The sequence below is a fragment of the Protopterus annectens genome, chromosome 8.part0, assembly GCF_019279795.1.
Source record: "Protopterus annectens isolate FY-2018-M chromosome 8.part0, PAN1.0, whole genome shotgun sequence".
Taxonomy (NCBI): domain Eukaryota; kingdom Metazoa; phylum Chordata; order Ceratodontiformes; family Protopteridae; genus Protopterus; species Protopterus annectens.
In genome coordinates, this window is record NC_056741.1 from 827,552,993 (window position 1) to 827,578,460 (window position 25,468).

The window sequence follows — 25,468 nt, forward strand, 5'->3', positions numbered from 1 at the left end:
ATCCAAACCTATCTGAGGAAGAATGAAAAGGGACTACACATCAGATCATTTATGACACTAAACCGTATACATCAAGGACATGAAGGTACCATGTGCCAGGTGCCCGATTCAAGCTCATGCAAGTAGACAGCAGTGGTGCTCATTGTACTAGGAAACCAAAGGTATACCAACATGACGTGTTATATTTCAGACAGACCTGTAAACCATAAGTGATCTGTTCCAAGACAGAAAGATATCCAGTATCCTTGTTTCCTGAACTACAAAGTAGTTTCTGCAGTCTGTCTAGTTTATCCATCCACATAAACATATCCAAACTGAAGCAGCAGTTTCTTTACACGTTATGCATCTCCTTGGTCATGTTCACGGAAATTGCAAGGACCTCTTTCTCACAACTCTCCTTAAGGTTCTTATTTGGAAAGCTAAAACAATAGTGCCCAAAACTAGTGAAATTCAAGGGTCACTGCACCCATTTTTTGGCAAATCCAGTGTTACAGCAAGTTTAATTCTACGAGTCAATGGTCTTGACAGCCTCTTAATATACTGGTCTTAAAAAGAAACTGCTTCATTCTATAAATCTCAAGTGGACACATGAAAACATGCAAAGTGAAGCAAACAAAGAAATATCAATCATTACTCTAACACTTACAAAATTATGAATTGTAAGAGGCACTTCTTCCAGTACCTCCACCCATAATTCTTCACCCACCAGAGGGGTAATCTTGGTTTCCCAGTCTGTCCGGGTCTTATGGCTGCAAGGAAGAAAAAGAACAGTCAATAACATTTACTTTCAACTATTACAGTTACTCTTATGTTTAACACAATGTAATCTTCATAACTTCTCTCTACCTATATGAAAATTATGATAAAGAAATGCATTATTCCTCTGAGTCATCATTTCACTCTACCTACTGAAACATCACTAGCCTTCCCTAACAACTAGTTTGTTCATCTTTTTAACAAATGATGGTCCATTATGCCAACAGCTTAAAATTATGAATACCATCTTTTATTCAGTTTCAGGATTCAGGAATCTTTTCGTGGAACAGTATTTTCCAAGAGATAGTGAATCCGCCACTGACTAAGCTTTAAGTCATGAACCTTGGAGTAACTCATCTTAAGGGACAGGTGCAGGCTTACACAAAATCCTCCTGCAAAGGAAAAAGCCAAGTTAACTAATATAGAGAAGGCAGACTCAAAGATATTCAAAGAGAAATACAGGCAAAGGCATCCAGATATGGAAAATTTCACAATAAAAAAATTAATATCACAAAGATGGAATATGGAAAAGATTAGTAAATCAGAAGTTAAGGAAATAGAAGTTGAAGTTATGAAGTGCCTGCGAAGTGAAGGATTTAATGTACGAGGTCTAACACAGACTACATCACAGTATGATGCAGTGAGTCCCCAAAATAAGGAAAAGCAAGATCAGGAGACATGTGAAGAAGAAATATGAACATGGGAAAGGAAGAGATTTAATATGGTGCAATATTTATACAAAGGAGAAAGAAAAACTAACCAATACAAAAAGAGCAGCACCAAAGATATTTAGAGAGAAATACAGGTGAAGGAATCCAGATATGGAAAACTTTACAATACAAAAAATAAAAAGACTATGAGGCAAAGTAGAAAAAGAGATTAGCAATGGAGGATTCAAAGAAATAGAAATTGAGGTTATGGAGCAGCTGCAAATAGAAGGATTCGGTGTAGAAAATCGAATGCAGAAAGCACCACAACAGGATAGAGCAATGGATATCCAAATTAAGCGGAAACCAATGGAACAGGAAGCAAATGGTCAGGTGCCAAAACACGATATTTTGGAGCCTTCCATAGGAAATCAGTGTAAATGTTCACTTGAAGCTAGACAGTAAGAAAAGGAACAGCAAACTGTGGAAACTCTGATGCAGTCAATGTTGAGGAGTGATAGGCCAGTGAGTTCCCATATGACAGAGCAACAGATGGCACAGGATGAAATTGAAGAGAATGTGTCACAGGAAGATTCTCTAGAACTTTCTACAGAATGCCCGGAAAAAACAGAAAACAAGGGATGTGCCCTCAGTTTGGAAAAAAATCAGCTAAGAGAAGAGTTCCTTGATTTAATGGACATGGATAGATATTAAGGTTAATGAAAAAATAGCAGAAAGTCAATAAAACCCAAAAAGTAAGAAGTCTGATAAAACAAACGAAGTAATTAGGTCTGTCCACAGAGATCCATGTGATATAACAGAAGTGAACAGGATATACTACTGTGCTGCTGAATTAATAACTGATAAAGTTCTACCACAAGATCACAGGGTAGTGAGGGAAAGGAAGGGGAGAAATCGAATACCATCATGGAAATATCAAACAGAGAAAACTATAAAGCAATTAAGACAAGAAGTGTCACTATTAGAAGATTACAGAAGAGAGAAAAGATCAACAAAAATACTAAAAGATAGATGCGATTAAAGCAATGCACAGTATTAGAATAGACCGGGCTCTGTCATGCACCATCACAAATAAACTAAATATTTCAGCACAAGTGGAAAAACTTAAAAAATACACAGATAAATATAAGGGAGAAGTACAAAATAAGCAATTTACTGATGACCCAAAAATGGTTTACAGAATTGGGAAATAAGGTAAAGGGAATTAAAATACCACCAAAAAAAAGGAAGGAGACATTCTGGATAAGTATCTATTAACATCCTGTGGAACATAAAGGTGCTAAATGGTTAGAAGTAGTAAAAGAATAAGAAGTTTAAAGATACAGGATATGAAATGGGATTAAGTAACAGCCAGAGAGATTGAAACAAATTTAAGAAAAGCCTAACTGGAAAACCCTAGGCCCATATGTAGTACCTAACTTTTGGTTAAAAGTATTAACATCCTTCCAGAAGGATTTAGCCAGGAGTAAGAAAGTACAGTTATGTACACTTACCATAAATGTAGATGTTCTAGTATATTCACTGTTGCATTCATCACATTTGGGTTATCCCTGCCAGGGTAGCCCTCAGTCGACCCGAATACCAGATGCTTAGTATTTCTGTGTCGGTTTCTGTCACTCCAGGACTAACATCAGGTTGTCAGTGGTATTAATTTAGGCAGCCGACGCCATTACATCAGTTTTTCTTGCACTGTCAGCAGCCCATAATAGGGAGCTAGTTTATGGTGGAAGAACACCACCAGTAGAAAGTAAATACCAACATTTCCTTGTAAGGAGAGAGAGAGAGAGAGAGAGAGACACACACACACACACACAGATGGAGGGAGGGGAAAAGTACAGCTGTGTACACTTACCATAAAAGCAGATGTTTGAGTGTATTCACTGTTGCAGTCATTACATTTGGGTAATCTGCTGGCAGGTTGACCTCAGTCGGCCTGAATTCCAAAGTCTTGGATCCTGCGTCAGTTGCTGTCTCCTCTGCCATGAAGTCAGGTCATCAGGGGTATAAAAAATGCAGCAGACACCATTTTCTTTAGTTTTTCTTGCCCCCGATGTCAGGTGCCCCCAAAAAGGTAGCAAAAAAAAAAAAAAAAAAAAATATATATATATATATATATATATATATATATATATATATACACATACACACACACACACACACACACACACACACACACACATACATGCATCAATATAAACTTTACCTTCATCTACAAGCAAATACACTACATAGGTTGTAGAAGATAGTGAAGGAAAGATAGACTCCAGAATGACAGGGGGATGGCAGGAGGGTAACCTGGACTGCAACAGTGAATACACTCGAACATCTACATTTATGGTACGTGTACACAACTGTAATATGTTCTTCGTGTTTCACTGTTGCAGTCATTACATTTAGGTAGAATCCCAAAGCTATGGTTGGGAGGCTGGAGCTAAACAGCATTAGGAGTGGCAATAAGGCCCTGCAGAACTGCAGTAGCAAAGCCTGCTCTGGATTTAAAGTAGAGGCGCAAATGATAATGCTTTGTAAAGGTGTGAACAGAACTCCAAATAGCAGTCTCTAGAATGTCTTTGGTTGGTACTCCCCTTAGAAAGGCTGCTGAAGTAGCTGCAGCTCTGGTGGAATGAGACCCAATGCCCTTGGGCGCAGGTTTACCATGGTGTAAATAGCAGAAACGGGTGCAGTGGCTTATCCACTTTGAAGTTGTCTGCTTTGATATAGCCTTGCCTTCTGATCCTGCAGCATATGTCACTAGTAATTGCTCAGTTTTTCTTAGAGCTTTAGTCCTGCTTAAGTAGAATCTTAGCTGTCTGTGTACGTCCAAGGAATGCAGAATTCTCTCCCCCTTATTCTGTGGATTTGGATAAAAGGTTGGCAGATGAATTGTTTGGTTAAAAGCCGCACTGGAAAACACCTTAGGCATAAAAGTAGGATTTGTCCTCAGAGATACCCTGTCTAGGTAAAATATAACAAAAGGCTCTTACAGCCATGGGGGCCTGTAGCTCTGAAACTCTTCTTGCAGAAGTAATTGCTAGTAGCAGACCTGTTTTCCATGAAGAACTTTATATCAGCGGTAGCACCTGGTTCAAATGGAGGCAGGGTGAGCTTTTCCAGCACATAATTGTGGTCCCATGCAGGCAGTGGTGATGATCTAGAAGGCCTTAAATTTTTGGCTCCTCTAAGATACTGCTTTAGTAAAGGATGAGAAATGATTGGTGGCTCTGTATTGTAATGAGCCGAAATGGCAGAGGCATGGATTTTAATTGATGAGAAAGATAGGCCTTTGTCAAGCATCTCAGTTAAGTATTGCAATATCTGAGGAATATTTGGTTCTGCTGTATCAGATCCTTGTGCTTGATTCCAAGCACAGAATCTCTTCCATTTGTCAGCATAAGATTTTCTAGTACTAGGCCTTCTGGCTTCCAAACTGACATCCATCACAGCTTTACGGAGAGGAGTTGTTTGTATGATTACATGATCAGCCATGCTGCCAGGTTCAGAGTCTGTAGTTGATTGTGCAGGATCTGATTGTTTAGCTGGGACAGCAGCTGTGGTCTTTGAGGCAAGGTCCAAGCTGGGTATTGAGACAAATTCCTTAGGATTGGGTACCAGTATTGGCGAGGCCAGTCTGGGGCAATTAGTATCATCTTTGGTTTCTCTTGTCTGGCTTTTAGAAGGACCCTGGGGAGAAGAGGCGGAAAGGCGTAAACGGATAGGTTTTTCCAACTGAAGGATAGGGTGTCCACTTTCCATGCTTGTCTATGATAAGTCCTTGTGCAGAATTTTTTCAATTGATAATTCTGAGGAGAGACAAATAGATCTATGTCTTGGCTCCCCCATTTCTCTGTTATCATGCTGAAGACTTGTGGATTTAGTTTCCACTCGTGAGGATCCACAAGGTTTCTACTTAAATTGTCTGCCAGAGTGTTTTGTTTTCCTGGCAGAAATTGAGCTTGAAGATGTATTTGGTAGGTCAAAGCTGTGTCCCACAGTGCCATGGCTAATCTGCATAGGGGGGTAGGAGTGTGTGCCCCCTTGCTTGTTTATATACCACATGACTGTGGTGTTGTCCGTCTTTATCAGTAGTTGTCCTGGATGAAGCAAGTCCTTGAAGGCTGTTAGGGCATTTTGAACAGCTAGCATCTCTTTCTGGTTGATATGTAGATGCATTTGTTTTGATGACCATATGCCGTGAATGCATCTTCCTGCCATGTGGGCCCCCAGGCATAATCTGATGCGTCTGTTGTTATGGTTTGACTGGCAGGGGGTAGAGTGAATGGCCTTCCCATGTTTTGGTGACATGCCTTTGCCCACCAAAGAAACTCCTGTTGCAGGCAGGGAATGAGAGGAATCATTGTTTCCAGACTGTGGGAATGTTGACTCGATAAACTTTTTAGGTACCATTGAAGTTTCCTCATATGCAGTCTTGCATATGGAATCAGTAGGATGCCATGAAGCCCAGAGTCTGCAGAATTTGTCTTGCAGAAGACTGGGTTTTTGTTGCCATCAGTTTGAAGTAAGTAGTCAGTTGCCTTTGCTTGTCTGGTGTGAGGTAAGCCATATGGGCAGTTGTATTCAAGCTTGCACCCAGGAATGTTACCTTTTCAGAGGGTACCAGTTGTGATTTCTTTTCGTTTATTGTGTACCCTAGGCATGTTAGAAGCCTTTTCACAAATGCCAGGTGTCAAAGAAGAGTGTCCATGTTCTCTGCTTGAATGAGACAGTCGTCCAAGTAAGGATATATTTGTATACTTTTTTGTCTGCAAAATGCAATTACTGGAGCCAGGCACTTTGTAAAGACCCTGGGTGCAGTAGATAAGACAAAGGGCAGTGCAGAGAATTGGTAATGCATTACGCCAGCCTTGAATCTGAGGTATCTTCTGCACAATTGTCTTAGGACATGCAGCTATGCCTCTTTTAGGTCTAAAGTCACCGGCCAAGCATTCTGGCCCAGCATTGGCAGAAGCTGCTGCAAAGTCAGCATTTTGAATTTTGGAATATCCAAGTATGTGTTCAAAATCGATAAATCCAGTATTGGCCGCCTGGTCTTGTCCTTTCTGGGTACCAAGAATAGTCTTGAGTAAAAACCTTGTCCTTTTTCCTGTTCTGGTACTGTCTGAATGACCCCCATATCTACGAGGGACGTAACCTGTTTCTGTGCCTCTGCCCATTGAAATTTTGGCAGATCTGGCCAACCATTTGCCATTGGCAGAGTGCGGAAATGGAATCTGTATCCCTGTGATATGATGTTTAGTACCCACTTGTCCTGGGTTTTTAACTGCCAATTTTGAGCGAAAAGTGCTAATTTTCCCCCTATGGGTACTGCCAAAAGATAAGTGCTTGGTGCAGGCAGAGGGAAGTCATTGTGATTGCTTTCTGTAGGTTTGCGCTTTATCTCCTCCAGACTTGGAGGTGGAAGCTCCCCATTGCTTTGACCTGTATGAATCTTGCGCCTGGTATCTGGAACCCTTATGGCATCTGGATTTGCCCCTTGAGCTCTGGTGACACAGGAAAGGACCAATTTTTTGTAGGCCAGTGTCTACTGAATCTTGGTGGCTGCACTTGTAAGAAGTCTTTAACAGTTTGCATAGACTTAGCTTTGTCTTCCATTTTCTTTAAAACCTCTTCTGCCTTAACAAACAGAGAAACTAAAGGTGCATCTAGCAATTTAGCTTTAACATGATCAGGCAAATTTTGTTACTTTAACCAAGCATGCCTCCTAATCACCGATCTAGTAACTGCAGCCCTGCAAGAGACCTCTAAGGAATCAAAACCACATTGCAAAGTATGCTTTCCAACTTGTTCAGCTGTATGCAAGAATTCCTGCAATTCTTTATTTTCTGCACATTCTGAAATCATCATTTTCTGTTTTGGCAATCCCATAACATGTTGTTGGTACTTAAGCATAAGAAATTGACAGTTTAAGGCCCTGATTGCCAAGGTTGCAGATGTATAAACCTTTTTTCACCATCTGTCCAGTGCCCCTGAATCTCTGTCAGAGGGGGTAGGGTTTTTTTGCTGTTGAGGCCTTAACTCCCTTTGGACCCTGTGAAATAGTTTCAGGATCAGTAGTAGGGTTTCTAAATAAAAATTTATGTGAGTCACGGACCCTGTAATATCTGTCAGGCTTACTGGGAGCCGGAGGTAAGGAGTCAGGGGACAAGCTTGACTCCGAAAACACATCATCCACAATGTCTAAAACAGGGGGAATGGCTAAAGGCCTGTGCTGAGGGAGAAGAAGGAAATCCTTGAGCCTCTTTTTTGATTCTGAGAAGTCTTGACTCTCCCAGTGAAAATGCTCCCTCAAAGTATGCAAGGTTTCTCCAAATGAATAATCCTTAGGAGGAGATGCAGATGGAATAGATTCCTCAGCATCAGAATCCTCATAGGGAGGCATAGATAATTCCTTATCAGAAGAAATAGAAACCTGATCTGAAGATTCACAATCGGTGTCTTGCCCTGGCCTCTTATCAAAAGGGGGATGGGTACCCCTGATCAAGGTAATAAGGTCTTCAGCCATTTTGGTCATCTGTTTTTTAGGCATAGAGGCCTGTGCACATGGCTCATGCGTCTTTTTTTAGTTTTAGAAGTTGCTTTAGTCTTTGGTTTTGCAGCTTTCGTTGGTTTGATATACAAATGTTGAGGTCTGAAAACACCCTCAGAAGATGGTGCCTGCTCAGCGGCTCAGGTCTCATCAGAGGGAGATACATCCCTCGGTCCAATACCTTGAGTATCTTGCGGCGTGCCGGATTCCACATGGGTGTCGGTGGAGGCCTGCAACTCGAAGGTAGCGGGTATCAGGGGATGCGAAAGCGCCTCACTGAGTACCGGCAAACTGGCAACTGACTGGCTTAGGAGAAGCTTCATCATCGGTTTTGGATCTCGACTGCCTTTCTCTGTCCTTTTCTTTGCGTTTTTTATGTATTCCAGTAGTCTGATTACTATCCGACAACATTTCTGGGTAGTTAAATCTGTTTCCAAAATACTTTGATGCAAAAATATATCGACGCTTAATAGTGTGTTGGTTAAATTTAGCACAAAACCAACAGCCAGGCACGTTGTGATCAGGGCCTAGGCAAGGAATACAGTAGAAATGGAAATCCTTATGAGGTATTTGCTTTCCACAAGTAATACAATTATTTACTTTTTCTGACATCGGTAAAAAGCAAGAAAAAAGTTTCCCCAACGGGGTACTTGGCTTTAGTTAAGACTTCGGTTCTGAAACTCAAACTCGAACATTTCAGTAGTCGGCCAACTGGCACTTGCGAAATGCTTCTGCTTCGGGCACCACGTGGCAAGAAAGACTAAAGAAAATGGCGTCGGCTGCATGTTTTATACCCCTGACGTCATGGAAGAGGAGACAGCAATCGACACAGGACCCAACACCTTGGAATTCAGGCCAACTGAGGGCAACCTGCCAGCAGATTACCAAATGTAATGACGGCAACAGTGAAACACGAAGAACATCCAGGACTGCAACAGTGAATACACTCAAACATCTACATTTATGGTAAGTGTACACAATTGTACTATGTTCTTCATGTTTCACTGTTGCAGTCATCATATTTGGGTTGATTCCCAAAGTTGAAGACAAGGGTGGAGGCAGTCAAGAAGACTGGGAGCTGGCTAAGATGCCCTGCAAGACTGTGGTGGCAAAGCCTGCCCTGGATTTGAAGATAGGCGGGTGGTAATGCTTGGTGAAGGTATGAACAGGTGACCATGTTGCAGCCTCCAGGATGTCCCTGGTGGGGACCCCTCTGAAAAAAAAGCTGCAGAGGTGGAGGTTGCTCTTGTGAAATGTGTCCTGACCCCCTTGGGAGATGTTTCCCATGCTGTTTCTAGCAGAAATGCATGGAGTGTGCTATCCTATTGGAGACTGTTTGTATATGGCCTTGTTCTCTGCTCTTGCAGCGAAGCTGACTAGCAATTGATCAGTTTTTCTAAAGGATTTAGTCCTGTCCAGGTAGAATCTGAGCTGTCTGTGCACATCTAGAGAGTGCAGAATCCTTTCCCCCTTGTTTTGTGGGTTAGGGAAAAAGGTGGGCAAATGAATGGATTGGTTGAGAGCCACACTAGACACCACTTTTGGCATGAAGGATGGGTTAGTCCTGAGGGAGACCCAATCAGCATGGAAAATGATGAAGGGCTCTACAGCCATAAGTGCTTGTAGCTCTGATACTCTTCTAGCTGAAGCGATGGCCAGAAGCAAGGCTGTCTTCCAAGGGAGAAATTTTAACTCTGCTGAAGCTGCAGGTTCAAAGGGGGGGCAGGGTGAGCTTTTCCAACACAAAGTTTAGGTCCCAAGCTGGGGTAGAAGCTCTTCTGGGTGGCCTCCGGTTGTTAGCACCTCTTAGGAACTGTTTGATGAGAGGGTGTGAGAAAGGCGGTGGCTCTGTGCTGAAATGAGCAGATATGGCAGAGGCATGAATTTTAACAGAAGAGAAGGATAGATCCCTGTGTAGTAGGTCTGCCAGGTAATCCAGGATGAGAAGTAGGGACGGCTGTGCCATTTCGGTTCAATTAGCCTGGATCCAGGTGCAAAACCTTTTCCACTTGTCAGTATAAGATTTTCTAGTGCTGGGGCATCTGGCCTCATGTATAACATCTAGAACGTGTTTGCTTAGGCTGGCAGCTTGAGGAGAGGTCAGGGAATAAGCCAGGCTGCCAAACTGAGGGTCTGCAATTGGGGATGCATGAATTCTCCATTCCTCTGGGACAGAAGTGTTGGGATCTGAGGTAGGTGCCATGGTGGCAGGGATGACAGGCTGAGCAGCAGTGGGTACCAGTGCTGATGTGGCCAGTCTGGGGCAATCAGGAATGCCCTCGGTTTTTCCTCCCTTAGTTTGAGCAGTACCCTTGAAATGAGTGGCAGAGGGGGAAAATGCATAGAATGAGAGGTTTACCCACTGGAAGGATACAGCATACACTTTCCAGGCCTTGCTGTGAGGTTCCCTGGTGCAGAATTTGCTGAACTGATGCTTGGAGTGGGAGGCAAAGAGGTCGTCCTTCGGTGTGCCCCATTTCTGGGTTACAAGGGTGAAAGTTCTTTGATCTAGCGGCCACTCATGTGGGACTAGCAGGTTTCTGCTTATGTTGTCTGCCGGAGAGTTCAGAAAGCCTGGCAGGAATTGTGCTAACAGGTGTAGTTGCATGGCTGAGGCCATATGCCAAAGGGTCATGGCGAGCCTGCACAGAGGATAAGAGCGAGTTCCTCCCTGCTTGTTGATATACCACATCACTGTGGTGTTGTCTGTTTTGATCAGTAGAGGGCCCAGGGAGAGTAGGGGTCTGAAAGCAGTCAGGGCATGCTGAACAGCTAACATCTCTTTTTGGCTGATGTGCAGATGTATTTGATTTGGGCTCCACTGGCCCTGAATGCACCTGGCATCCAGATGTGCAACTCAGACATAGTCTGATGCGTCTATGGTGAGGGTCTGGGCGGCGTAGGGTTGTGAGAAGGGAAGTCCCTTGTTGTGATGGCATGCTGCTGCCCACCAAACAAAATCTTTCCTTAGACAAGGTATCATTGGTATAAGAGCTTCCAGGTCTTGAGTGTGCTGACACCAAAGGCTTTTTAGATACCATTGTAGTTTCCTCATAAGCAGTCTGGCATTCAGAATGAGTAGAATGCAAGAAGCCATGAACCCTAGAGCTTGCAGGATTTTCCTTGCGGCTGGGTCCTGGTGGCTAGTTGAGAGAAGTAGGCTGTCAGGTAGGATTGTTTTTCTGGAGTAAGGAATGCCATGTGGGATGCTGTGTTCAGGCTTGCTCCCAGGAATACAATTTTCTGTGTGGGTACTAGTTTGGATTTCTTTTCGTTGATAGTATACCCCAGAGAGGTCAGTAGGTCCTTTACAAAGGTCAGGTGCTTTAGCAGCTTTTCCTGACTGTCTGAATCAGGCAGTCATCTAAGTATGGGTAAATTACAATATTTCTTTGTCTGCAGAAAGCAGACCCAGACAATTTGTGAAAACTCTGGGAGCAGTGGATAAGCCAAAGAGAAGCGCAGAGAACTGAAAGTGCAGTGATCCTGCCCTGAAATGTAGGTATTTCCTGCATGATTCCTTGACTGGGATGTGTAGGTAGGCCTCTTTTAGGTCTAGGGTGGCTAACCAAGCATCCTTGGAAAACATAGGTAGAAGCTGCTGGAGGGTGAACATTCTAAAATTTGGTATCACCAGAAAGGTGTTTAGAATGGATAGATAGAGGATGGGGTGCCATGTGCCCTCTTTTCAGGGTACCAGGAAGAGTCTGGAGTAGAAACCTATCTGTTCTGCAGGAACATGCTGTATTGCCCTCCTAGAGAGCATGGAAAGGACTTGCTTGTGGGCCGCTGCCCACTGGTTTGGGGGAAGATTTGTGAACCCTTTTGGGGTTGGCAGAGTGTGGAAATAAAATTTGTATCCCTGGGACACTATGTTGAGGACCCAGTGGTGGTTGGTAATGGTGACCCAGTTGCTTGCGTGGAAGGAGAGTTTTCCTCCTAGGGGCAAGAGCAGGTGGGCAGAGAGGGGGTGGAAGTGTAACGTCATTGTGAGTTCTTACCATAAGGGGGTGGTGCTTGGCACTCCCTGGTTTTGTCGAGGAGGAACTCCATTGCTTAGATCTCTGCATTCCCTGAGGCTGTTTTCTGGGGGGGGGGTCTGCTTCTCCTGGGTCTGGGCTGGGCTGACCTGGGGGGAGCAGGAAAGGACCAATGCTTGAAGGGACAATGCCTACTGAACCTCAGTGGCTGGACCTGTAAGAAGTCTGTAACTGTCTGCATAGATTTAGATTTTTTTTCCATCTTTTTTAAGACCTCATCTGCCTTGGTGCCAAATAAGTTGTCTTTGTGCAAGGGTGCGTCCAATAATTTGGATTTGACAGTCTGCCAAGGTCGGTTCCTTACGCCAAGCATGCCTTCTAAGGGCAGAACCAGTGACTGCTGCCCTGCAAGATGCTTCTAGGGCATCAAACCCACATTGTAAGGTATGCTTAGTTACTTGACTTGTAGAATGCATTAACTCTTGTAACTCTATTTTCTGCAAAAGCACGGAAAGACATTTTTGTTTGCGGAGTTCCACGGTATGTTGCTGATATTTCAGCATATGGAACTGACAATTTAATGCTCTAATAGCAAGAGTAGCAGAGGTGTACACTTTTTTACCTCACCTGCCTAATGCTCAGGAATCCATATCTGAGGGGGTGGGATTCTTAGCTGAAGTTGCTTTGATTCCTTTAGGTCCTTGAGAGATGACCTCAGGGTCAGCAGTAGGATTTTTGAAAAGAAAATTGAAAAAGTCAGGGACTCTAATACCTGTCAGGTTTCCTGGGAGCAGGAGGGAGGGTGTCAGGGGTCAGACTGGATTCCATAAAATCATCATCCACAACATCCAGGACAGGAAGAATGGCCAGAGGTCTGTGCTGTGAAGATCTAAGAATTCCCTCAGTCTCTTTTGTGACTGAGGATAGTCCTGACATTCCCATTGGAAATGCTCCCTTAAAGTATGTAGGGTTTCCCCAAAGGAAAAGTCCTCGGGTGGGGAGGCTGAAGGGATGGATTCCTCTGCATCAGAATCCTCATAAGCAGAGAGGGGTTGCACATCTTCATATTCAGATGAATCAGAGTCATCGGACTCCTGTTCAGATAAAACTACTGGAGACAAGTCTCTTTCTTTTGGAAGGGGTAGCCTGGCTTCCCCGATGAGCATTATAAGGTCTTCCTCCATTTTAAGCATGTGAGACTGAGGCAAGGAAGCACGTGCCTGAGCTTGGGTCGTCGTTTTTTTTTGGGTGTGGTTCATACCCTGGGCCTTAGAAGCTCTGTCTTTGAAAAGAACTGAAGACGTGAAAGTTGTCAGTCTGTGTAGAGTATCGGTAGTGCAAAGTACTCCCTCGGAAGGGGATGCCTGCTCAATGGCTCCGGACTCAGATTAACAGAAGCATCGTTGGCAATTCTGCACCTGTGCAGTCTGCCTCTGTCTTCATCCTTATGTTTTTTTTGGAAGATCGGTTGTCGGATGGTTTACCGAAGCCATATCAGAATTAGAGGACTGAGCGCGAAAATATCTAGCTACATTAAGGGCCTGACGCCGTATAGTTCTGGCGTTGAACAAAGCACAAAAGTGACAGCAGGGGATGTCATGGTCTGGGCCTAAACAGGTGACGCAGTAAGAATGAAAGTCTCGGTGTGGTATTTGCTTTCCACACACGAGACAATTGTTAACTTTTCCTGACATCAGTTACAGCAAGAAAAAAAGATCTCCACTGGGGTACTTAGCTTTAGAAGACTTCAACTTTAATTTCGGAAATGAAAAACTCAGGTAGCGGCCAGCTGGCACTCGTGCGAACTGCTTCTGCTTCAGGCTCCTCAGTAAGAAAGACTGATGTAATGGCATCGGCTGCCTGAATTTATACCACTGACGACCTCACTTCAGTCCTGGAGTGACAGCAACCGATGCAGAAATACTAAGCCTCTGGTATTCAGACCGACTGAGGGCTACTCTGGCAGGGATAACCCAAATGTGATGACTGCAACAGAGAAGCACGAAAAGCATCTATTTATATGGGCACCACAAACACCACACTGGCTAACAGGCAAAACAATGCTCTTACTTAAGTGAACCTGCAAGCTACCCTACAAATTATAGACCAATAATTTGCCTTCAGACGATGTACAAACTATACACGGGAATTGACACCGACAGAGTTTATAGTCATTTAGAAGAAAACACAATTATGGCAGTAGAACAAAAGGGCAATAAAAGAAAGTCATATGGAACAAAGGATCATTTGTTTTCAATAAAGTTATAGTGAACTGTAAAAAGGGGAAGTATCTAAGTATGGCATAGATTGACTACAAAAAAGCATTTGATAGTATCCCACATTCAAGGATAAAAGAGTGCTTAAAAATGTATAAGACACACCCCACACTGATTGACTACATTACAGTAACGATGAAACAATGGCAGACCACTTTGCAATTAAGCCATGATAAAGGACAGATTATTATCCCCAGGGATAAAAATTTAAAGGGGGCTATTCCAGGGTGACTCACTGTCACCGTTGCTATTCTGCCTTGCCATTACCCCATTAAGCTCTTTACTTAACAGCTTAGGCCATGGCTACAATTTAGCTCCATGAAAACAACAAAGTCTGATGACTTCTCATCTTCTCTGTCATGGATTTAAAACTGTATAGCTCATCAGATGAGGAACTGAAAGCACAGCTGCCGGTTGTCAAAACTTCTTCAGATGATATCAGAATGTCATTTGGACTTGATAAATGTGCAAATGCAACCTGTAAAGCAGGAAAACTGCAGCACCAGGAGTTTGGGACAAGAATGTGACTTAAAAGAACTTGAGCAAGAGGGAGTATATAAATACTTGGGAACTGATGAAGGATCAGCAATAAAACAAACAAATGCAAATAAAACTCAGCAAGGAATACTTTAGAAGACTTAATCCTGAGAACAACCTAGACATCTGGGAACAAGGTCCAAGCTATAAATCAATTTGCTCTTCTTGTCCTAACGTACAGTTTTGGAGTGACTGACTGGCCCCAAAAAGTGTTGGATAGATTAGATATTAAAACAAGAAGGATGCTTCATGCTCACCAAATGATTTATAAAAATCAGTATATACCAAGCTTATATAATCCCCGTTGTGAAAGAGGGATGGGTCTCCTTGAAATTGATTACATGTATAGATCGGGAATTGTGGGACTCCACACCTATCTACTGACTTCACAAGATCCAAATATAGTGAAAGTTTTGAAACGTGAGGAGAATAAATTTAAAATTACTTCTCTGCTTAATTTAGCAGAAGCACATCAACGTCAAGCAGGAATGGAAATCAAACCAGCAGTAGATAAAAAACAGGCAGCAACTGAATGTGCCAAAAAACAAAAGAAAGTATATAAGTTGAAGGACCAGACGAGAAGGCAAGAAATGTGGAAAAAACAAATATAGTTGCAAGTATAGAAAACTTCTGGAACAGCCACATATTGATCAGGAACAGGAGCAGAAATGGTTAAGAAGAAGCGAAATAAAAGGTTTATATTGGCAGCACAAGACAGTTGGCTACATACACGCTGGTTTACAAAGTCCATTGAACATGTGGGAGAAACAGACAAATGTAGGTTATGTAAAACCGAATTGGAAACAGTCACACACCTTGTTGCTGATTGCAACACACTAATGGCAGAATGACTGTATATACTGGAAGGCATAATAATGTGACAAGATTGTTGCACTGGGGATTGTGCAGACAATATGTTATCAAAGTGGCTGAAAAACACTGGAAACATGAACCACAAAGGATCATAGAAAATGATTAAGTTTATATCACATGGGATCACCCATTACCAACAGTTCAAAAGATAGATGCTAGAAAACCAGACACAGTGGTCCAAGAAAACAAGACAAAAGTAGCATTGATGACTGAAAATCAGCACACCCATTGACTATAGTGTCTTGTGTACAGACAGACACAAAGTCATAAAATACCAGGATCTGCAGGCAGAAATTACAGCAATGTGGAAGAAAGATACCCATACAGTTCCAACAGTAGCAGGAGCAATGGGTCTTACAAAAAAATAATCTACAATCATATTTAGATATGTTACCAATGCATGTAACCCCATACGAATTGCAGGAGGAGTCATTACTGGGCACACTGCGGGTGCTGAGAAGAGCACTTTTGGCTGACGTCAAAGATTGAAACAATACTAATTTCATGAACTTTAATCATACTTTGGCTTAGGAAAGGGGTCCATTCCCGTCATGGTATTAAATAAATTTAGAGGTAGGGTTTCCACAGACTTTCTAACTCTTACAGTTTTCACAGACAGGCAAGCACTCAAAATATCTTGCATTTAACAGGGATAACTACAATGGTGAAGACCTCAGGACTAATTCACATGTTCTCTCAACAGCTAACTTAATCTTCTAATCTGAAGCTCTTGCACTCGGAACTGTGCCTCCCACTAGGCCCACGCTGGAGCACTCCCACATCAGACACAAATACAGCACTTCTGGCCATAGAATTCAATTCCCAGTTCTTTACACCTAATCAAAACACCATAAAATAAGCAAATCAAAGAAATAAAGAAAATTGTATGAGTATAAATCTATGACACAGCTGATCTCCTCTCCATGACAGACAAAGAAACACTCCCTTAAGACTCGAGGGAGACGGAGGACAAAGTAAAAAGGTGCAGAATGCAGTTTGCCTCGCATCATAAAGGGTCAATAGCCTGACTGATTTATCTGGGTCATATTCAGTTTAGTGAAATTGGTGCTATACAAGCTGGTTTGGGAGAGAAAGAAAAGATGAAGTATGCTACTTCCTCACCACTCCATGTAGGATGGATATAAGTTTACTTGGCAACATGGGATGGGATGCGTGTCTTCAGGACACAAGTGCCATCAATGAATCTCCAATGGAAATTAGGAACATAAAGAGAGGTACCTAAATACAAGAGAATGGGCAGAGTTTCTTGAGAACATAGCTCACCAATGTGAGTGATACTCCATGCCATGTCTATTGCTCTTTCATCCCCTCAGAGTTGCTGAGCATATGTCAAGGGAAGTGAGGGCTTAAGTAAAAGTCTGCCGACGTGTGATGGCCAAAATACAAAATTCCTGCTCAAAAATAAAAGAATGGAAGAATGGACAGTGTTGTAGTAAACAACACAGTCAGCTGGCACAGGGACAGAAAATGGTACAAAAAAAAGCAAGCAAAGCAGAAAGCCATCTTGAAGCTCAAATGGAACAATACCTGCTCTTATACCCATTTTGTCTTATTCAAAATTCCCTCTGTAGTGAATTCATTTGTGCAGAATCTCGGGTAGCATCCACAAGAGCTCAAAATGTGAGGCAGGTAACAGACAAAATTATGGACCCAGAAGACGCAGTCATGCAGAATAATGCGTCAAAAATGCTCAACTCCTGGAAGTAAAATTCTCAACTGCAGTGCTTTGCTAAAGTATGTACTGAGGACCAAGTGGTATAAATGCCAACTATGGGTACCACCTTGAAACACTCCACAATCTCCACTGTGAAAAAACACTTGACTGAATAAGATAATGGAAGGATAACAGACTAATGACAAAAAATAAGGCTAGCAATCCAACCAGAAAAATGTTTACTTGGCAACTGCCACATCATTCCTAGCAGGAGTAGAGGTGTCAGCTGCTTGGTCTTCCTAAAATAATGAATCCTCTTTTTCTGGAAATAAAACTGCGGTGAATATGCAACAGTAAAGAATGTGATACTCTGGCTTAAACCTTGAGGAAGAGAACAAGTAGCTGAAATGAATTGCTGAACAAGGTCTCTGGTATACCTTTTGGAAGAAAGTAATGGAATGTTCTGAGAGAAGCCCAGTCATAACACCTACAGCTTAGCTGCTTCCCTAGTAAAGTTACTATCCACCAATGGTTTCAATTCATAATCTCGAATTACTGAAATCCCAAATTTCAGTAACCCGAGACTATAAAGTCGAACCATTCACAAAACAGAAACCCACAATCCCGAATCACACAATCACGAACATACATACACCACATAACGCACACACCATTCAACCCACACAACCCTATAAGTACAGATAAGCAGGGGGGCAAAACTCCCTGCACCCCCCCATGTGGGGGACTGCACCCCCCCTACTTATATATACCAACTCCGAGGTCGCATATAACATAAAAAAAAAAAAAAACTTGCACCACGCCATCCTCCACTTGCTCGCACACAAATACACATCACACATACACAAACACCAACAAATCCAACACTCACACTTACATCTTCCTACCCTTACCCACACATACAACGTACAAAAACACACACAAACACTCACTCACCTGCAATTTCAGGCACCATAACACTACACGCAACGCACCTGAAATGCATAAGCGCAGATTCGAGATATTCAAATTCGCTCTTATGCACTTTCGGCATTCTGGTTTTCGGCTTCATGGTCTCGAATTACTGAAATTTGGGATTTCAGTAACTCGAAATTCTGAAGTATAACCCCACCAATACCTTCTAAGAAACTAAATTCTGTATCAGTGACAGCACTCAAAAGGGAAACGGGTAAGCACGTAAAAAAATTCAAGTTCATAGGTATAAATAAGATTCTGCACAGGCCCAAAAGGATAGTTCTTCTGGAACTTAGGAATAGGGGGGCACAAAAATGTTGTAAGGTACTGCAAAGCTTTACCTTTTTTATGAAGAGAGACATAGCAGCAGCAGCAGTCCCAAGGAGATTTTTATTATCCAAAGGACCACTCAGCAACTTAGCCTTAATGTCTTCAGGTAACGAATGCATGCAAAGTGAAGAGTAACATCTCAGGACAGACTCAAAGGCAACAGCAGCATCACATCTGCATTTGTGTTGTCAATTTTCATTCTTCCCCACCAGTGGGTCTAGGATCTGATGCTCAGATCCAACTTGGCTGCATTATTCAAGACTTTTGATCCATGCCTCATGCTCCTCCCTTTTCCTATAACCCCGTAGGGCATCCCCAACCCCTCAGATTGAGTTTGCTGCATTAATAGTCATATACACCTCAACAGCCTAGAGATTCTAGAAGCAAAGGTAGTACCACTTTTCCTGAAGAGGCACAAACCAGGAACCTGAGGGTTCCTATGCTATCTAAGAAACATTCTAGGAACACTGGAAGGGGGGGAAGGTGAGGAAGAATGAAAATGGACAACACAGATGCCAAGTTATGGTAAGTACATAAGTTTTAAATCTGATGATGTCCTTTTCATTCTTCCTCACCACTGGGTGAGTCCCCAGCTACATAACTCTTGGGTGGCTTTCCTGAAAGGATATGTTGGAGCACTGTTGAACCAAAGGATGCTCTGCTTCTAGAGACAATGTCCAGTTTGTAATGTGTAACAAAGGTATGTACTGTGGACCAAGTGGCTGCAGTACAAATGTCATCAATTGAAGATTTTGAAGAAAAAGTGGCTGAAGTTGACATGACTTTAGCAAAATGGACTCAAGTGGGCTAGGCAAATCTAAGCTTCTATGGTAATATATCAGTGAAATACAATCTGTAATACATGTAGCTAGGATGTTCTTTGAAACTGCTTGCCCCAGGCAACTGGAGGAAAAGGACACAAAAGCTGATCAGATTTCCTATGTTGTTTTGTTCTGTGAAGATAAAAATGTAATTGTTAATGAACATCAAGAAGGTGCAGTATATATTCACCTTTGTTGGAAAAATTAGGAAAAAATACTTGAAGTTGAATGGATTGGGCATAAAGGGAAGATTGGTATGTAAGGACACTGTTTTTATAGAAGATAATATAAAGAGGTTTCGCTGATAATGCCTGTACTTCAGAAATTCTTTTTGCTGACATAATAGCTGCCAAAAGAATAGTTTTCCGAAACAGAATTTTAGAAATTTCAAATTGCAACGGCTTATCGGTTCAAAAGGTTTTTGGTTCAAACCTTGTAGAACTAAGGTGAGCTCCAAAGGTGCTTTTATGGGGGGGTCTTAGAAGAAAAACTCCCTTCATGAAAACTTTACAAAAATTAGATATAGCTGCCAACTGTAACTTAATGGTAGAAAAGCTATCCCCTTGCTTGAAAAGATGACCAAGAAAAAAGTACATCTGGGACAGAAGTTGAAAAGTGTCAATGTTCTCTTTGCAAGTCCATACAGAAAATCTTTTCCACCTACTCTTGTACACCCTTTTGGTGGAACATTTCTGGGAGGCCAAAACAATATTGCAGACGGGAGAGGCAAGACTGGACCATATAACAATTCACTAGAACTAGAGAAACGATGCAGTCAGTTAGAGTGTGGAGGTTGGAAGTGCTTAAGTTCTAATGGGTGGGACAGGAAATCCTGAGTGAGCTCCAGATTCCATGGAGGATACTTGAGGTGAAACCATAGAAAGGAGAATCACACTTGACAAGGCCAAAGGGGGCAATAAGGATGACTGAGCTTTTCAACCTGCTTGCTTTCTGAAGAAATCTCGGCATCAAAGGTAAAGGAGGATAAGCATAGAGAAGACCCGAGGGCCAACAGTGGAGAATAGCATCCTTTGGTGACTCCCCCAAGGGGGATCAGAGCAATGTATTCACTGCAACTGTTGTTCAGGGAAGACGCAAATAGACTGCAGCAAGGCTGGCCCAAATGGCTGAAAATTATGTTAGTTACTGACTGACCACTCGTGAAAAATCAGAATGGACCTGCTGAGTCTGCCTGCCAATATGCTGGTTTTCCCCGATACATGCATCACAACCAGAAAGTGAAGTGAAGAGATCACCCATTTCAAGACCCTCATGGCCTCACGGCACAATGGGTAAGAGAGTTCCTCCTTTGTTTGTTGATGTACCAAACTACTGACATGTTGTCTATATGTACAGCAGTTGCCCCTAGATGGAGAACATCCTGGAAGGTCTCTAGGATGTTGATATGCAATTTGGATTCTGAAGCGGATCACATGCCTCGCACCATCTTTCCCTTGTAATGTCCCCCACCCCAAGTGGGAAGCATCCGTGGTCACTGTGGCTATTGGAAAGGGAAGAGACAACGGCCTGCCCAAAAGAAGGTCTTGTGATTGAATCCACCACTGGACATGATGTTTGCAGATTGGAGTGACCTTTATAGGCAGGGATAGAGGCTGATAAAGTATTGATCATTGCACTGCCAAGGTCCTCTGGTGTATTCACATAAAGAAGCTGGCCAGAGGGACTAGAATTACTGCAGCTGACATGGAGCCTACTACCTGTAACATAAACCTCGCAGAAGAAGGTTGGGTGGGATAGTATCCTTATCCAAAGGCAGAAGTTTGGTAGAAGGCAAAAGCTTAGAAGTCTTGTTAGAGGAGAATGAGACCACATCAGGATCAGCAGAATGGCACTTAAAATAGGAATCCACAATCCTCAGGAACCTTACAGAAAAGTACAGTTGTGTACACTTGCCATAAATGTAGATGCTCGAGTGTATTCACTGTTGCAGTCATCACACTTGGGTTATCTGCCTGCAGGTAGCCCTCAGTCATCCCGAATACCAGAGTCTTGGGATTTCTGCATTGGATGCTGTCGCCTCTTCCATGATGTCAGGTCATCAGGGGTATAAAAACATGCAGCTGATGCCATTACATCAGTTTTTCTTGCCCCAAACGTCAAGAGCCCCCAAATTAGGAAGCTATTAAATGGTGTGGAACACCATCAGTAAAAAGTAAATACCCCTGCCATAAACATGGCCATAAAGAGGATAGGTAGAAAGGACAGAGAAAGTCAGGGGACTGGAGGGAGGGAAACCAGGACTGCAACAGTGAATACTCTCAAACATCTACATTTATGGTAAGTGTACACAACTGTACTTTGTTTTTCATGTTTTACTGTTGCAGTCATCACACACAGGTTGATTCCCAAAGCTGAGTAAGGGTGGAGACAGTCAAGTGTTAGGACTGGCTAGCAGTCCTTGTAAGACTGCTGTAGCAAATCCAACATTGGATTTAGAAATAGGTAGGTGGTAATGCTTGGTGAAGGTGTGTACAGAACTCCAGGTTGCAGCTTCCAAGATGTCCCTGGTAGGGACACCCCGAGAAATGCTGTAGAGGTTGAGTAGCCCTAGTGGAATGAATTCTGATCCCCTGTGGGGTAGGTTTTCCATGGTGCTTGTAACAGAAATGGATGCAATGTGATACCCATTTGGAAATGGCTTTGCCCTCTGCCCCTGCAGCAAAGCTGACTAGCAGCTGGTCAGATTTTCTGAAAGGTTTTGTCCTGTCAAGGTAGAACATGAGCTGTCTGTGCACATCCAAAGAATGCAGGATCCTTTCCCCTTTATTCTGAGGATTAGGGAAAAAGGTTGGCAAATGGATGGATTGGTTTAAAGCCACACTGGATACCACCTTGGGCATAAATGATGGGTTAGTCCTGAGGGAAACCCTGTCAGCATGGAAAATAATGAAGGGTTCCACAGCCATTAGTGTCTGTAACTCAGACACTCTTCTTGCTTAAGTGATGGCTAGAAGTAAGGCTGTTTTCCAAGAGAGGAATTTTAACTCTGCTGAAGCAGCAGGTTCAAAAGGGGGAAGTGTGAGCTTCTCCAGTACAAAGTTAAGGTCCCAGGCCGGGGTGGGAGCTCTCCTAGGGGGTCTTAAATTGTTAGCTCCTCTCAGGAACTGTTTGATGAGAGGGTGAGAAAAGGGAGATGGCTCAGTATTATAATGAGCTGAGATGACAGAGGCATGAATCTTAACAGATGAGAAGGATAGGCCTCTGTGGAGCAGCTCTGCTAGCTAATCAAGGATTAGAGGTAAGGTGGGCACAATATCTTTTCCACTTTTCGGCATAGGATTTCCTAGTGCTAAGCCTTCTGGCTTCAAGGATGATGTCCAGCACCTGTTTGCTGATGGTTGCTGGTGGTGTATTCAGGGGATAAGCCAGGCTGCAAGGTTTAGGATTTGCAGCTGTTAATGCAAAATCTGTCCCTCCTGCTGAGACAGCAGGGAAGGGAGGGGTCTGATGTAGGTGCCAGGGTGGCACTGCTGTCAGACTGCGTAGTAGTGGGTATCAGTGCTAGCGTGGCAAGTCTGGGGCAATAAGGATTGTCCTGGGCCTGTCCTATTTGATCTTGAGTAGTACTTTTGAGAAAAGGGGCAGAGGAGGAAAGGCATAAATTGAGAGGTTTTCCCATGTAAAGGATAGGGCATCCCCCTTCCAGGCTCTGCTGTGAGGATTCCTGTTGCAAAAATTTGCTCAATTGGTGGTTTTTCCGGTGTCCCCCACCTCTGGATTAGAAGTCTAAATGAGATGGGTTCCAGTTTCCACTCGTGTGGGTCCAGCAGATTTCTGCTTAAGTCATCTGCCAGTGAATTTTCTTTGCCTGGCAGGAATTCAGCTTGCAGGTGCACTTGGTTGCTCAAGCCTGGTGTTCCACAGGGCCATGGCTAACCTGCAGAGTGGGTAGGAATGAGTTCCCCCCTGCTTGTTTATGTACTACATAACTGTGGTGTTGTCTGTCTTTATCAGGAGCTGTCCTAAAAAGATAAGGTATTTGAAGGCTGTCAGAGCATTCTGTACAGCTAACATCTTTTTCTGAATGATATGCAGGGGAATTTGTCCTGGGCTCCATTTGCCTTGAATGCATTTGCCTGCCTTGTGAGCCCCCCATGCATAGTCTGATGCGTCTGTTGTCAGGGTTTAGACAGCGAGGTGTTGAGTGAAAGGAAGTTCCTTGTTGTGGTTGCATGCCTCTGCCCAACAAAGGAACTCTGCACTTAAACAAGGTATGATAGGAATCACCGTTTCCAGGTCCTGAGAATGTTGTCCAGAGACTTTTTAAGTACCATTGAAGTTTTCTCATATGCAGTCTTGCATATGGAATTAGTAGAATGCATGAGGCCATGAACCCTAGGGTTTACAGTATTTTCCTTGCAGACAGCTGGGTTTTGGTGGCCATTAGTTTGAAGTACTTTGTCAAACAGACCTGTTTTTCTGGAGTGAGGAATGCCAGCTGGGAAGTTGTGTTCAAGCTTGCTCCCAGGAATACAATTTTTTGACTGGGCACCAGTTGTGATTTCTTTTCGTTGATGGTGAACCCCAGTGAAGTTAGGAGTCTTTTTACAAATGCCAGGTGTTGAAGCAGCAATTCCCAACTGTCCGCCTGAATCAGGCAATCGTCCAAATATGGGTAAACCTGAACATTTCTCTGCCTGTAGTATGCAATGGCTGGAGCCAGGCACTTTGTGAATACTCTGGGCACAGCAGATAAGCCAAAGGGAAGTGCAGACAACTGTGCATAGAGCCTGCCCTGAAACGTCAATATTTCCTGCAAGATTCTCTTATGGCGATGTGCAGATAAGCTTCTTTTAAGTCTAGGGTGACTAGCCAGGAGTCCTTGGCTAGCATAGAAAGCAGCTGTTGTAGTGTAAACATTTTGAATTTTGGGACCACCAGAATGGTGTTGAGAATTGACAGATCCAGGATAGGGTGCCAGGAGCTCTCTTTTTTGGCACCAGGAACAGCCTGGAGTAGAAACCCTGTCCCCTTTGTTCTACTGGAACAGGTTAAATAGCCCTGATATTGAGAAGGGAAAGCACTTGTTTTTGAGCCTCTGCCCACTGGTATGGAGGAAGGTCTGGCAACCCACTTGTGGTTGGCAGTGAGTGGAAGTAGAATCTGTACCCCTGGGATACAATGTTTAGAACCCATCGGTCCTGAGTAATGGACATCCAGTTTTTTGCATGGAGGGTGAGGTTTCCTCCTAGGGGTGCAAGTACTTGGGCATGGCTGGGAAGGATGATTGAAAAGTCATTGTGAACTTTTTCTATACGGGGGTTGCTTACCACTCCCTGATTTAGAGGTGGGAGCACTCCATTGTTTAGATCTCTGCATACCCTGAGACTGTAGTCTTGGTGGTCTGTTTCCCCTGGGTTTGGGCTGAGAAGGCCTGGGAGGGACCAGTTTTTAGAAGGTCAGTGCCTACTGAATCCAAGTGGGTGCACCTGTAAGAAATCTTTGACAGTTTGCATAGGTTTAGCTTTTTCCTCCATCTTTTTAAGAACTTCTGCTTTAGTGCCAAACAAACGATCCTGATTTAATGGAGCATCTATTAATTTTGCTTTGACATGGTCTGGTAACATTTGTTCCATCAGCCAAGCATGCCTTCTCAGTACAGACCCAGTGACAGCAGCCCTGCAAGATGCTTCTAAGGCATCAAACCCACACTGCAAAGTATGTTTACTAACTTGGTTTGCAGAATGTATTAACTCTTGTAAATCTTTATTCTCTGCACAATCTGGAAGTAACACCATTTTTTGTTTAATTAGTTCCATAATATGTTGCTGGAACTTCAACATGTGAAACTGGCAATTCAAAGCCCTGATGGCAAAAGCTGCACAGACCTTCTTACCCCATCTGTCTAAAGTTCTAGAATCCCTGTCTGAAGGGGTAGGGTTTTTGGCTGTAGTAGTCTTAATGCCTTTAGGGGCCTGGGAAATGGTCTCTAGATCTGCAGTAGGATTCTTAAAGAGAATTTTTTGAGAGTCAAGTAGTCTTGCAGTACCTGTCAGGTTTCCTAGGGGCTGGTGG

The 25,468-nt window shown here is 43.1% G+C and overlaps 1 protein-coding gene across 2 annotated transcripts in view; it reads right to left on the reverse strand.

Annotated features, from left to right (window-relative positions):
* ARAF (A-Raf proto-oncogene, serine/threonine kinase) overlaps nucleotides 1-25,468 on the reverse strand; it is a 1,692,569-nt gene that overhangs the window by 1,517,134 nt on the left and 149,967 nt on the right. For both annotated transcript variants that reach the window (XM_044080303.1, XM_044080302.1), the window contains exon 2: nucleotides 647-749. In XM_044080303.1, coding sequence (XP_043936238.1) covers nucleotides 647-749 — 103 coding nt within the window. The remainder of the gene's footprint in view (nucleotides 1-646; nucleotides 750-25,468) is intronic.